Source organism: Mastomys coucha, unplaced genomic scaffold (assembly GCF_008632895.1).
Source record: "Mastomys coucha isolate ucsf_1 unplaced genomic scaffold, UCSF_Mcou_1 pScaffold18, whole genome shotgun sequence".
NCBI lineage: Eukaryota > Metazoa > Chordata > Mammalia > Rodentia > Muridae > Mastomys > Mastomys coucha.
In genome coordinates, this window is record NW_022196900.1 from 45,854,112 (window position 1) to 45,871,477 (window position 17,366).

At 39.6% G+C, this 17,366-nt stretch overlaps 1 protein-coding gene across 6 annotated transcripts in view; it reads left to right on the top strand.

Annotated features, from left to right (window-relative positions):
- Window positions 1–17,366, top strand: part of Adamtsl1 (ADAMTS like 1) — an 895,122-nt gene that overhangs the window by 519,538 nt on the left and 358,218 nt on the right. For 3 of the 6 annotated variants that reach the window (XM_031377797.1, XM_031377798.1, XM_031377799.1), the window contains exon 1: window positions 78–290. The exons of the other annotated variants lie outside the window; for them this stretch is intronic. In XM_031377797.1, the coding sequence (XP_031233657.1) occupies window positions 228–290 (63 nt within the window). In that variant the 5' untranslated portion in view covers window positions 78–227. Of the gene's footprint in view, window positions 1–77; window positions 291–17,366 lie in introns of those variants that run through there. 6 annotated transcript variants of the gene reach the window in all.

The following is a 17,366-nucleotide window of genomic DNA, read 5'->3' on the forward strand; positions in this document are numbered from 1 at the left end:
ATTAGCAGGAGTCTGATTGGCTGGCTGCCTGCTCTAGAGAGATTCCATTCAGCTTACCCCCCACCCATCCACCCACCCACCCTCGCTCAGGAAATGTGAGCGGGGCTGATGGAAGCTGATAGGCAGGGCTGGAGTGTGAGCCCCAGCACTGGATGTGACAGCAGCGGGCAGAGGAGCACTTAGCAGCTTATTCAGTGTCCGATTCGGATTCCGGCAAAGATCCAAGTATGGAATGCTGCCGTCGGGCAGCTCCTGGCACACCGCTGCTCTTTCTGGCTTTCCTACTCCTGGTAAATGCCTTTTCATTTCAATACGTTACTATTGCCACTTCGTCTGGGTGCTGTTGGAGTGTGTGTGTGTGTGTGTGTGTGTGTGTGTGTGTGTGTGTGTACTTCTGTCTGTCTGTGTATGATCTTCAAACTCCAGGTAAAAGAATTTTCATGGTTTACAAAATACAACTCAACTCTTTGAGAACTTTAACCCCAACTTTCCCAGCAAAATCAAATATAAAAGACTTTTTTAGAATTAGTGAATGATACTGTTACTGAGGCTTGAACTTCAGGATATTCTACTGCAGATAGTATGTGTTGAGAACTATATAAATAATTGTGTGTTTGAGTGGAGTCCTGAGAACAGATGTCCTGAGATCAAACTCACTGTGGTGGCTTGGGTTTTCTGAAGGATAGGTGGCAAAGAGCTTGCTTGGTTCTTGTTCTCCAGTGCCTTGTGTGAATTATTTTCCTCTATACATAAAGACTCTTGAACCAAGTGAAAAGGGAGCGAACAAGAGCCCTGTTTACAATCAACCCAGATTATAACCCATAATTACTCTACACATTTATGAATACAAGTTACTGCTAATGTTTATAAATTGAAGATTAAAGTCTTTGATCTCAGATCTGCTTCTGAAGGCAGATGGAGATCCTTGGACTTCTTGTCCTGCTGATTTCCAGCCCCAGTGATAAGGCTCTTCTCTTGAACATCAGAACACACTGCATTTTTGACTTGAAGTAAATGTTCCATTGTGACTCATACTTGGTTTTATGGGCAGAAAATGAACATATACTGTCCAAAAAAATCGACACTCAAAATATTAATAGCAATGCACATTTCTTTTAAACCAGAGTGTTCTGGGCAAGCAGTTTAGTAAACCTCATCTGAAGGTTTGATTCCAAAATGTGCACACTCTGATTCCAAAGAAACGTGACTCTAGCTCTTCCTGTCACAATTATGGCAAACCAGAACTTCTTCAGAAGGAAGAGAAGAGGAGACAAAGGTAAAAGCGTAACTATTATATAGGACACATTGTTTTGTTGATGGGGAAGGAATATTTTGTTCTGCTTAGATTCTGACAAGTTTGATGGACATTGGAATGTTTATGAAGGGAAGGGAACCATTTGTTACAAATTGGAAAACTCCAGGAGGATCAGTGGGGTTCAGTGACCAGGCACCCAGGAACCATGTCTTACACTGTCATATTGTAACCAATTGCATCACTGTAGCTTTAAACTTGGAATACTGCTTTGCAATTAGAAGTAGTTTCAATATGCATGACCATTTAAACAGAAAGTAAAGGGTTAGGGAGAGTAGACTAGACATTGGTTTCACAGAGGACTGAAATGAACAGTGTCTGAGGTGTGCTTTATGGCTGGGGAGCAAGCAGTTCGAGAGAGGTGTCTCACTTTTTCCACATGGGATCTGTGACTTGCATAGATCACTAAATTCATCTCATCTTTCCTTCTTTGTGATTGGTTTTAAAGTGTATGCTATTCTCCATTAAATTGCATCATAAAGCAAATTACCAGTTCATATTACTGGCTGTTATTTTCATGTGGAAATATGATTTTATTATACTTAAACAACACTCTTCCTCAGTAGCTGGTTGATTCTCTATTCATTTGGTAAATACATTACATTCCTTCTTGGTATCTTGAATATTTATATAGGTGTCTGAGCAATTAATTAGACTCACCTTAAAAAAAATGTGTCTATTTTAAAAAGATTTAATATATGTCTGAATATACAATGATTATATGATGGAATTAGCAAAAAAAAAAAAAATCTCACACCAAGGTTTGTTTTATGCATATGCTTACATGATTTCGAGTTTGACGGTTATACTCAAAAAAAGAAGTGTAATGGCTGTCATACGGGGTATGTCTGGAGGTGTCAAACACTAGAGTAGTTGTTTGGAAAGCATTCTAGTGACTCTTCACAATAGCCATGTGAATAAGATAATTTTAAGCCCATTTTACAGATGAGAAGTCTGTATATTGTTTCTATGTACTTTATACTGTGGATATCAAGTGCTCAAGCATTAAAGACATATTCTTCATTGGAGATATATAAGCTTTATAGATCATAAAGGCCTTTAAATATGTGTGTAATATGACAGGCACTCATTGGGCTTCGTCATTAGATGCTTGTTTAGCTTTGCAGCCAAAATGTATTATTGGTTTAAGAAAAAGCGAACTTTAGCCTGACCTGTAGTTGACTTAGAACCAGAAGTGTGACATCATCAGCTCAACTTTCAGGCTTGATCCAGAAACTGAATTTGAGGATTTGTTATTTCTACCGTTCTTTCACCTATTACAAGAGTCTTGTCTAGAATTAGAATTAACGACGCACATCCTGTCTGTAGAGTAGCAAGCTCAATTGATGCCTTATCAAAATAGCCTTCATTTTATTGACAGCTAAATAATCTGCATCTGAACTTGGTTCTTGAATTACACAAATAAGGAATGTTGTGGAGCCTTAATTGTTGTCAACAGTCCTTTTCTCCTAGAGCATTATTCCAGGGAGAATGAGCCCCTGTGTGATCTGTGTCAATCTGAGCTTCCTGTCCATACTTTATTGTACAGCAGCCATGTCACCAAAGACATCTGTACTCAATGGACGGATCAAGAGATCTCATTTTGCTATTCAGGTCATATTAAGACACATTACTCAACGTCTCCAGTCTTCCCACCCTTGTCTCTTTTGTCTCAATTGTTTAGATCAAAAGAAAAGTGCCAAAGCCCCATGACCGGCCATTGACACTTATGTCCATCTACACTTGAATCTCTTCCTGTCAGAGGCGCATTTAATCAAGCCTGGGTTTGCTTTGTCTTTCTTGTAAGTGGTTGTAAGTTCCTTCCCCTACCATTGTGAGAGTTGCAAGAGTAACTCTTGGAATTATAATAAAGTACATGTGTTTTTCTGTTGAATTTCTTTTTCATCTCTACACTAATTTATACATGGAAGCTAGTCAAACACAATAGCCTGTTCCCTTCAGCTCCTCTGCTGCTCTCCTCTACTATTATCTCAGGGAATCTATCTTGGATGGTGTGAAGCACCATTAGCCTGTGGAATGAATGTTAAATCCCTTATCACAACAGATTGTGGCCTGTTCCAGAAGAGAGAAACAGAGAGAAACAGGGAGAGAGAGAGACAGAGAGAGAGAGAGAGAGAGAGAGAGAGAGAGACAGAGAGACAGAGAGACAGAGACAGAGACAGAGACAGAGAGACAGAGAGACAGAGAGACAGAGACAGAGACAGAGAGAGAGAGAAGGGGGAGAGAACACACATGTCCATGTGTTCACATGTGCAAGCCCTTCTGAATAACTACTCACTCACAATCTTATTTATATTCTCATATCTATACAATCTTAAAGTCAAAGCTAGGGATTTTCCTTATAAGTCCATAGGAATAATGTCCTTTATTATAAAAATTACTTTCCTTGTCTGATATTTCTTGTCTTCTTGGGTACCCATCCTTAATGATTTTTTATGTCAAGGCCTATGACAGCATCATTTTTCATGAGACCCAGTGTACCACTGCACGCTATCTGAGGGAAGAATGTCCAGTAGTGGTCACCAGTGAACTACAAAAGAAACCTGTTATACTAGGGAAGTTTTTCCTTGGAATAGTCTATGGATAGTAAAGACTTTGGGAAATAGGGGGATTACAAAAATGAGTACATGTCTCTCCCTTTATATGATGAACAATTATATCAGTGCTCTCTATAAATGCCTGTGAAGAATGTGGGAAACAAATTTCTGAATTAACAGTGACAGAGGTTCATTCTTATCACTAAAGTTAACATAAGGATTCGTGCTTACTTTATATGACTGTAAAATATGGGTGTTTTGTTTTGTTTTGTTTTATATCCATTACAGCATCTAGACCATTCCCTTTATACATAGGGATGAGACATACTTGTGAACTTGACTAAGACAAGGAATGATAAGCTCCATCCAGGGTGGCTCTGAGTCTTGCTTTTCTCTCCTCTGACTTCATGTGCACAGTCCAGTTTCTTTGGTCAAATGGCAGTTCTGCTTTCAATTTGTGTATGCCTCAGCTTCCAGCACTGACACGTTCTAGGATTCAATTATTCCAGTTGCATTCTGCCCTTTCCTCGGTAAATACACTGTCCAGTTTCTGAGGTGTCTCCAGTCAAGTGACCTCATAGTGACCTCTCTTCCTCGGGATGAGGACACAAGTCTCATTCTGTGTGAGAGTGGTCCTTGAGTCAATGCGAATAACCTACTGAGCTATTCATGGGTGCACTGAGATAGTCAGAGGAGAACGTGCCTGACTTGAGTCTCAGTCTTGCCATCCTTGCTGGTTTTCTTTAGAAAGCTGCCTTCCAGCTTCATGTTTTGACCAGAGTGAGACAACCTCATGTCCCTTTCTGTCTACATCATAAAAATTGTACCATGTGGTTGAATTTTGGCTTGATTGGCAGGCCTGGCTCATGAGCTGCTTAGGACTGGCATACCAAGGTGATGTAAGTCTGAAAGGATCCTAATTGAAATAGGCCAGCACAGCTGTGTGGGGAGCCTGCCTGCTAACTGGGTAAGCTGTTGCTATCAACCCCTTCTTTCCATGAGCTCAAAAACAAATGACTAAATCTCCCCAATTCCTGAACTTCAAGATTAAAACCCACATCGAATAAAGCTTAACTGTTCTGACTTTGTTTTGACTTTGCTGGCCAAAGCACCCAGCATGGAAGGCAGTTAGTTAGTTAAAAGTTTTCTAGCCATGTCAAGAAGCTGCTCAGCGGTTACTCCATAGCCAACAGTGAGTGACCTTTGGCCTTTCATTAGTTTTATTTCCAAGAAGCTCAGAAATTATTATAATTGAGTTGACTCTTTCCTATATTCAGTACTATTCCTTAGTTTGGTGAAAGAAATAGATATCTCAATAATTAATCATAAACTTTTTTAGAATAAATAATTTCTGTGCTTAAATATTTCCACCCCAAATCCTACCAAATTTTATATATATATACATATATATAATTGTTATATTAATATGTTATATTATATAAGATATATATAATATATATACATATATTTATATTCAGCACCAAGTCATAGTCAGAGTTGTTAAAATTATACTTCATTGTTTTGTCTAAAATTTTTAGCGTGGCTTTGTAGTTCTTGCTTTACTGTGCATCTATTTCTGTCTTTGTATTTCTTCTATTTGATTTGGATATCTGTACGCTGCCTGCCCTATAAATCTGTGGAGGAACATCAGAATGTCTGATGTATACTCCTCCTACTGATACCAGAATCTCATTGAGTGATTGAAACAAGTAGGTAAGAGTGACTCAGCAAGAAATCCTACCTACAAGGAGGGGAGCAAACTGTGGACACTCAGTTTCAATACAAAGCATTTCACTCTTTCAGTTTTAGGAAAGCCCAAGTCAAAAGCATTTAATAAATTCAGAAAAGAAGACATCTGTGTTGTGTTTCTGTCTTAGATGTGTAGGGGCACACAGTCAATAGTAATTGAACAGTAATTCTTTTTGCTGTTGTCAATTAAAATGAATCATTTTGCATACTTCATGTATATTTTTTATCCATTAAGGTCTTAAGTACATTTCCTTTCACAAACTTTGTCCTTAGGAGAACACAGTATTTATTTTAGCTACAGTTTCACAAAATAAAGTACTTATAAACTCTCGCTTTAGCAGACCCCGAGTTATTTAGTTCACCCATTTCTTTATACTATTGGGCACTGAAATAAGCTTTATCTCCTAGTCCTCCTGGCAGCCTGACTGTGCTAGTCAATTTGAGTTCTGGTCAGTATGGTTAAAAGTGTCAGATGGAAGGTTTGGGTCTGACCCATCTCAGCTGGTCCTCCAAGAACAAAGCACTCTCTTTACCTGCTCACTAAAGGTAGAGGATCTAGCATAGACCTTTGAAACGTTTAGGATGCCGAGGCTACCCAGTGGCCTGGGTCTCCAGATGACTGAAGCTTACCACTCCCTTCCAACCCTCATGAACCTTCGCTGAGAATGTTCATTTAAATATGGGAAATAGCCTTTGTTATGTGAAAATCCTAAAATTTGTGGAAATGTGTTACATGCTCAAAACCTTTATAAATAACATATGCTTCAAATTTAGATTTTATGCATTCTAGTGCACACTTGTAAGTGCTAATACCTCTTTCCATTTATTATATGGAAAAAGAAAAATAAGAAGACGCCACATCATCCTAATGGTGGTTTAATCTTTATAGTTGGTTGTTTGCTGCACACTCTGAGTGTGTTGAGTAGCTGGGGGGTGTCTTCATTCCAGGAAAGCAGGAAAAACAGCTCAGCATTTCAACCATAGAACCCATGGCTGCATAAAGGAACAAGGGAAGCAATAGAGGTTCGTAGCCAGTCATCTGAGATCTCCTCCATCGCATTGCATCAGACAACTAAACTACAGCTAGAGAGCCACTCAGATCCACAGCAAGGCCAAGGGGATGAAAAAGGCACCAAGAAGTAAAGTCTAAGCCTTAACACTCCAGTTACTCCAGTGACAGAGTATCAGAAAAATCAAAAACTGAACAACTGACAAAGAGAAAAGCAGACTCCCAAAGGCAAGGAAAAGTTCACAACAGGGGAAAAATAACAAAACAAACAAACAAACAAACAAACCCCAAACCAAAAAACAACCAAAAAAAAAAAACCCCTCTTACAAACCCCTCTTACTGAGTATACCTGATCTCAAATTGTCTTCGACTTATTTTTCTTTTTTCTTGGAGCAATATTCAGCACTTTCTATCACCATATCAAAATACCGGAGGCAGCTAATAGTCGGAAGTTTCTTTAGTTCGTAGTTCTGGAGGCTGAAAGTCCAACTGGCATTTCACAGGCTCTGTGGAGAGGGTTGCCTCACCTCCTGGCACAGATACCAATGGCAAGAATTCATGAAGAGAAGTTTACATGTGAGAGCAGACGCAGACATAGAGTCTGCAGTCCAGTTTCTCCAGACTGCTTCCCTACAGAGACCTTGAGGTCTCCCTCTAGCAGCTCCATCTCTTAAGGATCTGTATCGTTATCTAGTTCTTCCACCTAAGATGCAAACCTCCAGGCACAGCAGACCCTGGGGATATTCAAACCACAATCGAATGATAACAGGCAAGCTTTTATGGAGAAGCTCACATATCAGTGTGAAGATTGTGCTATAACACTGACCCTGGAACCCTAACCAGACCCTTTCCTCCACTTCTCTCTGAACTCTTGTGCCTTGCCATCACACCTAGCTCTCTAAGATGCTGAGAGAGCAAAAGCCACCATTTCATACTTAAGTGTTTGCGTTTTTTTCTTCTCCTTTGTAGACATAAAAGTGCTGTCATATGTCAGGTGATTAAGAATATCCAGACAAAAGTCGTTTACTTTTTGACATTTACTTAATGCAAAAGCAAAAGCCATTAGCAGGAGGGAAAAGTTAGAAGATAGAATAAGACATAGAACCTATAATAAATAGCTCAGAAGCCTGTTGGATACCTTATTATCTTTGGAATATTCATTTTACCTTTAAAAAACAATGTTTCCATGGACAACATTTCTGAAATGGACCTTGTGATTTTTCAGCTGCCCTCCAAACTGGCTTGTTTGCAAATATACCACCTACAACTACTTAGATTCATTAAACCTTAATACCTATGTGTGAATAAATTATAGCTTCCCTCACACTGTGAACATGCTATCTTTACAAATGACATCAAAAATCATCTGTCTCCAAACATAAGTGATTTTCAGAAGTATTGTAGTTAAGAACAATACTTTGGCTGGGAATTGGTGGTGCACACCTTTAATCCCAGCACTTGGGAGGCAGAGGCAGGTGGATTTCTGAGTTCGAGGCCAGCCTGGTCTACAGAGTTCCAGGACAGCCAAGGCTACACAGAGAAACCCTGTCTCGAAAAAAACAAAAAAACAAAAGAAAACAAAACAAACAAACACAAGATGAACAATACTTTGTATAAGAAACTACATTGGAACAATTTAATAATTAAGATTAGTTCTTTAAGAAAAATCTTGGTTCAAAGTAAATCTTTGGCCACACGTGGTTGACTATGATGGCCCAACTGGGAAACTAAGAAAGGAGAATGACAGCACAAGAGACCCTGTCCCAAAACAAACAAAGGGACAAGAGTTGTTATTATTGTAAGTGTGATCATTCTATGTGGTCGATGATCACAAATGTAAACATGTGGGGACACAGTATGTGTCCCACTATCCCAGGAGCTCCATGATGCCTGGCTATAGCCTTCCAACTTGCCTATATCCTACTAGCAGATCTATATGTAAAAATCTGTGCAAGACCAAACACACTCCATTTGAAATATATATGTACTATAGTACCTAGTACCTCTCATGGTCTTTAGAGTTTCACCTAAAGTCTTCTTAAAATAATTTATAATGAGAGCTAAGTGAGCTTGTGTATCAAAGGAAGATATCTGAAAGCAATGGACCAACAGAAAATCTTTTGTGTAAGGCATATGTTATTTCTAATATGGATTTATTTTAGTTCTGAAGCAAGAAATTGTAGGACTCTAATAGTTTCGCCACCTGTGAATTATTTGGGTGCACCTCCTAAGTGGGTTCTTTCTTCTATTTATTTAAAGAAATGAGTGATACACTCGCCAATTCTACACTACATTAATTTTCACAGACTTTCCATCTTCATCTTCATTGCCTTTTCAGATTTTTTTCCAAAGCTTCTGCCATCCTCCTCCTAAGGTTTTGAGTATTTTCCCTTCATCCCCTCGCCCACCCCGGGACTTTCTTTACATTACTTTGGTTTACTGGTATAAATGTTAGAACAAAGGAGTGTGATAACCCAAGACATCCTGACCTAAATTCCAAGAGCATAAAAGAAATGAGACAGGAAATTGTCAGCAACCTATAATAATTTCAAACTGTCCAATAAAATAAATATACCTCACTTCATTCTTATAGAGAGGTATGGTTGGGTATCTGATTTCCCAACCTATTTTGTAGGCTATAATCCCAGCCACCACTGGAAGTCTGTACATGTATTGTGTAAATATTGAACTTTGTCAGCAGAACCAGAAACGAAAAGGGTAATGGAAACAATCAGAGTGCCCATGGTTCTGGTTCTGGAGTGAGATTCTGAAGAGAGCTTGGAAGAAATGTCCTACTCTTTCATTAGAGCTGTTCTAACCATTGGTCCTTGAGGCCTTGCTTTGGGCTTCACCTCAGATGACAAGCATGCTTTGAATTTACCATTACAGAAGGAGCTTGATAGCATGTAGACTGCCCGATCTTGCACCCTGTAACAGAATGAATGTGGCCTCCAATGATGGGGACCCCTTTGGAGGTAAGAATTTGGTGTCATCATATCCAACACACACACACACACACACACACACACACACACACAGCAAGCAGAATTTTATTTAAATAGGTACTTAATGTAAGTTTGCTGTGTGGATAAGTGAAGCAATTGTCCATCATTGCATTTTTTTGTTTGACAAATAATTGAATTTAAAATGCAAAGTGTTGATTGGGAAATCTGAGTCCCATCTATCAGCAATGTCTCTTAAGTAGGGACAGCCATAGAATCCAGGTTCTCTTCCTTTGGCTTACTCTTTCCATTGAATTCTTTCTAGAAGCCTAGAACTCTTCTTAATTAGAGGTGGGGGGTGGGGGGGGTGTTGGAGTATTGTGACCTTGTAGCCACTGAAGCTGCTGAGCAACAATCTTGAGTTAAAACTCAAGGATTATTGTAGGTTTACAAATGTCCAGGTGACAGGCTGTGTCACAGTAGTCAAGTGTCATTTCTCTTGCTTTCAAATCAACAAATGTGAGTAATTGGCTGACCTGTATATAAAAGTTAACTTCCTAAGGGTCTTGTATATAGTAGGTCTCTAAGAATTGGCTGCCGTCCTTGAATCAATGTGAGACTGTGTAATTCCAGGGTCAGCTATGTCTCAGTACTATGTTTGGTGCTGGGTAGGTTGTGTTAAACAAAGCAGACATGGTATAAAAAGTGGGTCTTTCTACATGTAATATCAGAAAGGATTGGGGATAGGGGTGGTGGGCGAGACAGGAATTAACTGGCCACTGCTTTCCATTGGTTTTATGTTGCTGTCATGATATTATTTTCTTTAAACTGTATATTTAACTATTGCTGATGTAAGGGTGTCTCTGCCTAAAGAAATAGACATATTAATTCATTATTTATAGTGATTCAAGAAGGAATGTGCTAGAAAAACTCTAAGTCTCTAAAGATTTATATTTAAGGTCATTTTCTGAGTTTCTCCTTTTTTCCCCCTGAAGTTCTTTTTTTTTTTTTAATAGCAATACTGAAACCTAAGATTAACGAGTGTATTATGCTGTCTCTGTGTTTATTTGATACATAAACACCTGTCTTTTCCATCTTAGGGCTATGCTAAAGAAATGAAACCTTTAAACTAACCCCTCATTCAAGCAAACAGAAGGCTAGTCAGAAGAGTATGGGATGCCACTAGCTGTGATCTTCCCTCAAGAAGCTTACTAACTTCAGCTGGATGAGGCTCAAACAACCTACAGGCTGCAGGATCTTTTCTTCAGTGCTGGGGACTGACCCCAGGACTTTATCCATTTCATAGCAGGCACTTTACCACTGAGCTGAATCCCCACCCAGACTACAGAATCTAAAATAAAAAGGGAAGAAAAGTTTAGTAGTTTATGCCTTTAACAGTTGTAATTTAAAGAAGCGATGTGCAGAATTTTACATTTCATAGGCCACTGAAATTTCAAAAACGATTAAGAGACAGTTGCAGGAAGGAGGGGAGTAAAGAAAATGGACATAATTTTTTTTATTCTCTACCTACAGATATTAATAAAGTATATTATATGAAATATCATTGATTTGTTATACAACATAGAGTTAATACTAAAGAGTATGGTCGAATCAATGTAAGAAACACCTCATTTGTAGGCCAGGCGGTGGTGGCGCACGCCTTTAATCTCCACACTTGGGAGACAGAGGCAGGCAGATTTCTGAATTCGAGGCCACTCTGGTCTACAGAGTGAGTTGCAGGACAGCCAGAGCTATACAGAGAAACCCTGTCTCAAAAACAAACAAACAAACAAACAAACAAACAAACAAAAGAAACACCTCATTTGAAATCTACCTCCTCCTCATAACAGCCTTGGGGAATCACAGGCCAGAAAACTGGGGAGGTTTTTCAGCTGGACAAGGTCTGGTAATAGTACAGACCAGTTCTAATATACATGGGGTTCATTCGTGTTCCAATTCTACCAATTTGTTTATTTGTTTGTTTGTTTTTCATTCAGGAAATATATTGAAAGTCACTTGAAAAGCCAAAAGTTCAGGTGTAAATTTTCAAAAGAAAAACAAACAAACAAAAAGCCAAACACAGGATTTTTGACCAAGTAACTTGGGTTCTTACTATTTTCTCATTATTCTGTGTATCAGCAAAAACTTTGCAATGGCCTGGTCTGTTCCATTCCTGTCTCTCTCCTTGAGTCAAAAGAAGACAAAAACAGAAAGGATACTGCCATTTACTACCTGAGGGTTCCAGGCTCTCTCCTACGAAAGCAGCATCCTCACTGAAGCCAGGCCAAGTAGAGAGTGGGGAGGGCATGCTCAGCAGAGACCCTACAAGGACAAAGAAGAAGGATGAGTTCAGGAGACAGTGAATGGATCCTGGCATAGAGAACAATCAGGCCACAGTGTGCCTTGCAGGCCATGAGCAGGAGCAAGAACTACAGTTATTGTTTTAGAAAGACAGTTGTGGTGGCCACATGGAATGAAGAAGACAAAGAGGAGCCTAGAAGTTATATTCATACCCATCTCCTGGTGAAACACCAGGAATCCAACAGAAGCAAAAACAGTAATGTCCAAAAGAAGTTGTCCCCCTAGAAGACTATAGAACCGTTGGTAGGAAACTTACCCATGGGGTCTCTAGAGCTCCTTTTAGGTACAAGGGCTCAGGTCCCACTGCTGATATAAGAACCAGAGCCTGGCACCAGGTAGGTGCCTAGGACTTCTGGGATGTAACGTGTGCAAGAGTGAATAATTAAATATTATTCACTCCTTATTAAAGATTGTGAGCTAATTACAGGATTATTCTTTTCAAAACTATGGAAAGCATTTTACAGAAACAAATATATCCATACCCTGAAAGAATTTTCCTGGGAAGTGTAAATATGGAACCATTCTCTCTGAAGAGATTCCCATGGTTTCAGACTGATCCCTCTACTCTCTGTCGATAAACTCGTCAAAGCCAGCCTAAGGAAATCCATTTTTGTACCTTCTGCTGATTATTGCAACCCAAGGCTACAGCGTTTCCTCGTGTTTGGTCATTAACTTGCCTATTCCCTCACCAAAAGAACCTATTAAGCTTTCCAGATTCATGTCCCAGTCATAAATCTTTCCAAGATATCAGCAAGTGCCTTTGCCCCCCTTCTCAATATCCTCACACCATTTAATCTGGGTTCCACATGTGGGGTTACCTTGACAAACAGCTGGATCTCCTAAAAAGATGTAGACTGAGGGTCTATCTGCTATGATGAATACCCATTGTGGTCATTAGAAGAGAAACCATTTTTAGTACAAAATTGTAAACTTCGAGATTTCATTTATATGAAATGTGATGGGAAAAGTCACAAATTTTAGAGAGAAGCTTGCAATACATGTAATATAAGTAGTTTTGTGAAACTGACTAGTAAGGAGTCAGATTGTTAATGAGTCAGACAATGGAGTCCTCCGGTATTGTTCTCCATCTCCTCATTATGAGCAAATAGTCTCTGTTGTATACAAAGCTATCCATACAGCTTTAGTACAAAGCTGATTCTACATTGGCCTTGCCTCGTAACATGGACTTTCCTGGCAAGAGCATCAAACAGGTATTTATGTTTAAAATCATATGGTTCCTTTTTCATAATAATTTTGGACATCTACCCCTTTTGCTTTCCTCCTTTCTTCCTCAAAATTGACTTCAACAGCATAAACATCTCTCCAACTTTAGCAAAGAGGAAAAATGTGATTTCTTTTGGACCCATGTTTATCTGTGCTAGATAGTGCTGGTCCCACCTATTTCACTGATAAGAAAACCTAAAGGTGGTGTGAATTTCTGTGTATTCAATTCTTATTGCAAACAAATCATATTAAAATATGCGCTACAGATTATGTTCCACGTCGTTTGAGCTGTGTTTTGGCCTCTTTTGGCAGGCGCCTCCCCAACATGCTGAGTGATTTCCACAGTTTCTAAACCAAGTTCATGAGAGTTCACAGCTTGTACCGTATTTCATCGATCTTAAGATACACAGTTTTTTTTTTTCCCCTGACTTTGGAAATTTTGATGTACTTATAATTGATAGCAGGTCATAGTTTAATAGGTGGCATTTCTTTTAAAAATAATAATATTATAAATAAAATAAATAATGATATTATAAATAAAATTATAAATAAAATAATAGTGTGACTTCAACTTTTGGCATCTTCCATCTGATAGAGTACTATTTCTGGATTTTTCCAATATCTAACTGATAAGAAACAAAGGTTCCAGCACAGAGATACAATCATGTAGCCTTCCCATTGCTTCTCTGTACCTTCCTTTGGTACAGATTTTTTTATTTATGAATTTATGTATTTATTTATTGCCCCTCTCTCTTTATCTAAAACAATGGAAAGTCTCTACTTAGAACTTATGGAAGCTCATTCTCTTCCCTATAAAGGTCAAAGCCCTTTAACTATCTCATAGTCTCTGTGTGCCTCAGTTTCCCTATCTGCAGGCTAGTAATAGTGCAGTGGTTGTTGTTTCTTTACTTCCAAATCTTCCAGGAACTTGCTATACTTAAGAATACCTTGGTGTGGTTGATTTGTAAGCAATCCATGTGATCCCCAAATACGCCAACTCTGACAGTTCCTGAACAAGACGTCTTGAGCTAGATTTCCTGATTTGGACTGACTGTGATAACTTTTCTACAATTTTCTGTGCCCCGGGGTCTTTGCCCATTCCATGGGTGTCAACAGCATCATCCACATCCAAAATCATAACAAAGGAAAATAAAATGACTGACACAACATAGTTAGCACAGGATCTTACATGGGTAGCAAGCACCCAGACAACAACAGTAGTTGTTATTTTCCCACCCTAGATGCTGAAACATGTTTATCTCATTCTCAGAACTACCCTCTTATGTTTCCCTTAATTCCAGACAGACAGTAGCTTTGCTTACTAACAGCAGCTTCCCCGTCAAGCTCAGAGAGTAGGAATGAGAATCAAAAAATATTTATTCTTTCACTTGGAGGAGGGGCTCTGGGGCCCACTGAGACCAGGAAGCATAAGACCAAAGAAAAAATGAAGGTTAGCTCAAGAAAGTTCTCATTTGAATCTGCTTATAAATGCCTGCCTCATTCAAGGTTCTCAGCTCTCTCCTTTATCAAAGCCCCTTGAGAACTCTGGATTGAACATGTCTGGCCATCTGCTGTCACCCCCCATCCCCACCTCAACCAAGAAATTCAGTTCCTGTTGGTTTGATGACAAGCTCAGATAGAGATCCCAAGTAATTCAAGTGTGTAGCTAATTCAAATGTGTAGCCAGGCTTTAAAAACAAACCAAAACTCCACCACCAACAACAGATTGCTCTAAAGAAAGTTGAAAAGATGGACAATGCCTTCCCGTCCTAGGAGAATGGTTTCAACACTGAGGAATCTTTGTAATTCCCCTCTTCAACTCTACAACTCCATGAGCCTCATGGCCTACAACAGTGGCCATGTGCCAGTTCCAGTAGCCTATTTAGTGGGTGGGAATGGACTAGGTATATAAGTGGTAGGGATGCACATCAGACAGAAGGGCAGTACATAGTGTGCATAGTGTGAAGATGACTACCCTCAGTGTAACAGCGTGCACAGAAAACAGCAGTACTTGCCCTCTTGTGAAATCTAAGTATAATAGCAAAACTACTCATTTGAACAGGTAAATGTTTTATTAAAAAGAATAGAGTCCACGGAGAGAACAAAACATTGGTACAAGATAGAAATTAGAGCTTGGCCAGTCTGACTTGAAGAAACAAATCAGGCACACCGAGGCCTCTGGTCTTCTGCATATACTTGTCATTTAAACCTTTTGTTTTCCTTTTTTTTTTTTTCTCAATGGCCACTGTGTCAGATTCAATATTTTGGATGCTCGATGGCTTTCCTTGGGCAGCTGAACTTAATTCCGATCTGGATGACTAACTCTTACCGAGCCGTATCTCATTTAATCAGACAGGGAGTCTAAGTTGCTCTTATCTGTTATTGAAATGATTGTAAGATTAATTCCTCACTTATTCCTTTGGCAACAACTTTCTGTCCTCTTCTTTTTCCAAAATGTCCATATACTTTTAGTGCCCATAGGGGTACTGTGAGCTTCAAACAAAGAGTAAAAGTACACTGAAGACTATGAAACCCAAGCACATCATGGTCCACACGAATGCCTTTACTGGCTCTGGCTGTGCCTCACTCTAAGCTCAATCCCTCAGTTGGAACTCAAGGCTCTATGCGACACCACCATTGCCTCCTCACCCACAGCTTTCTTCCTTAGAGTATCTGGGCACACATAGCCACACTGCAGAGGCACTAGCCTGGCCAAGGTCATGAGCAGTCTGGAAAACCAGCTATAAGTCATGTCAACAGTAAGAAGAGCTCCTTTAGGGTACTAATTGGAGGAGTGGGAGGGAGGCAGAAGGAGGCACCCTGTTAAGGAGAACACACAGCAGAGGGAAATGGAATATCTGAGTGTGAATACATAGGTCTGTGTTATGGGCAGATGAAGGAGACTTGAAGGAAGGGGCATTCTCTATTGATGTTAGGGAGCAGGCTACAAAAGGATTGGAGCCCCAAATATTTTTTTGGATCTAGAAATGTTAAGCGAAAGTATTAACAAGGCATTTATTTGAATGAGTGGAATAATGTCCTAGAGATTGGTAAATCATCAGCAAATACAAGAGAGTCCTGGAGAAAGGGAAAAGGTCAAGAGGAGTATCAGACAATGGGGTGGGGGATAGGGGGTGTGGGGGGGAGGCGATACTGGGAAAACCCTTCAGAGATTCCAGCATTTACCAGTAAGGATGAGTAAGAAGAATCAGAGGGAGGGACAGGCAGGCTGTGGCTGCCAGAGAGCATATTGCACAGCAGGATGTGAGGAAGGTCAGAGGATGTGGTGAATGACAGGATCCAGATGAGTGGCAGGGGATCCTAGTCAGTCAAGAAGTGGGCAGAAGCCAGACTGTATGTACCACAGGATGGAATTCAGGGGTGTTGAGGAAGTGGGCACAGGGGTGTAGATTAACCAAAAGGCTTGAAGTGAAAGGCCCGCAGAGTAGAGTCAGCAGGCTATTCAACACAGAGGACACGGAAAGGCAAGGCCGGACCAGAAGTCAAAGAGCAGGGAGATAAAAGTGAACTTGGTTTTATTAAAAAGAGGAGAAAGTGCTTTCGTCTTAATAGCTCAAAGAATGCTGATAGCAGCCATGTGTGAAATTGATTTCCGAGCCTAGCCCCAGAGATGGTAAGACTGTGAGTTAAGTAAGCCATGCAGTAGTAAACCATGATTTAACGCCTTCACTACCTCTGCTTATTACAAAGCAGGCTTTTAAAATGATGCCTGGGGTGTACCTCAGCAACCTTGATATTGCCTGTGGCCAGCATCCATTCTAATATATTTCTGAGGCAGTTTGGTGACTATAATGTGACTTCACACGTTAATCTATTAACCTGTCCTATTGCTATGTGTTCTGTGTGATGCACATAAATATTATCACTCTATTAAATAATATCAAATGATGCTTGAAGGACTTGTGCATCTTGCTGGAAATATAAAGGTGACAGGCTCCAAATGCTTCCATGTTGAGAGCAAAATACCAGCTGCATAAAGTCTCAGATCGTCTGCTCCAGACTTTCAAACACTGAGGAAGCTTATGCGAATCACAAATAGAACACTGTATTATATTTCATACATGAATAAACATTTACCAAATGTCTTACTTAATGGCTCCTTGGTATTGTTATTGGATTTACAAACAATAGAAGATTGTCTCACCTCCCATATGCACAATACTCAATGAAAGTTTTCAGTTATGATTTTT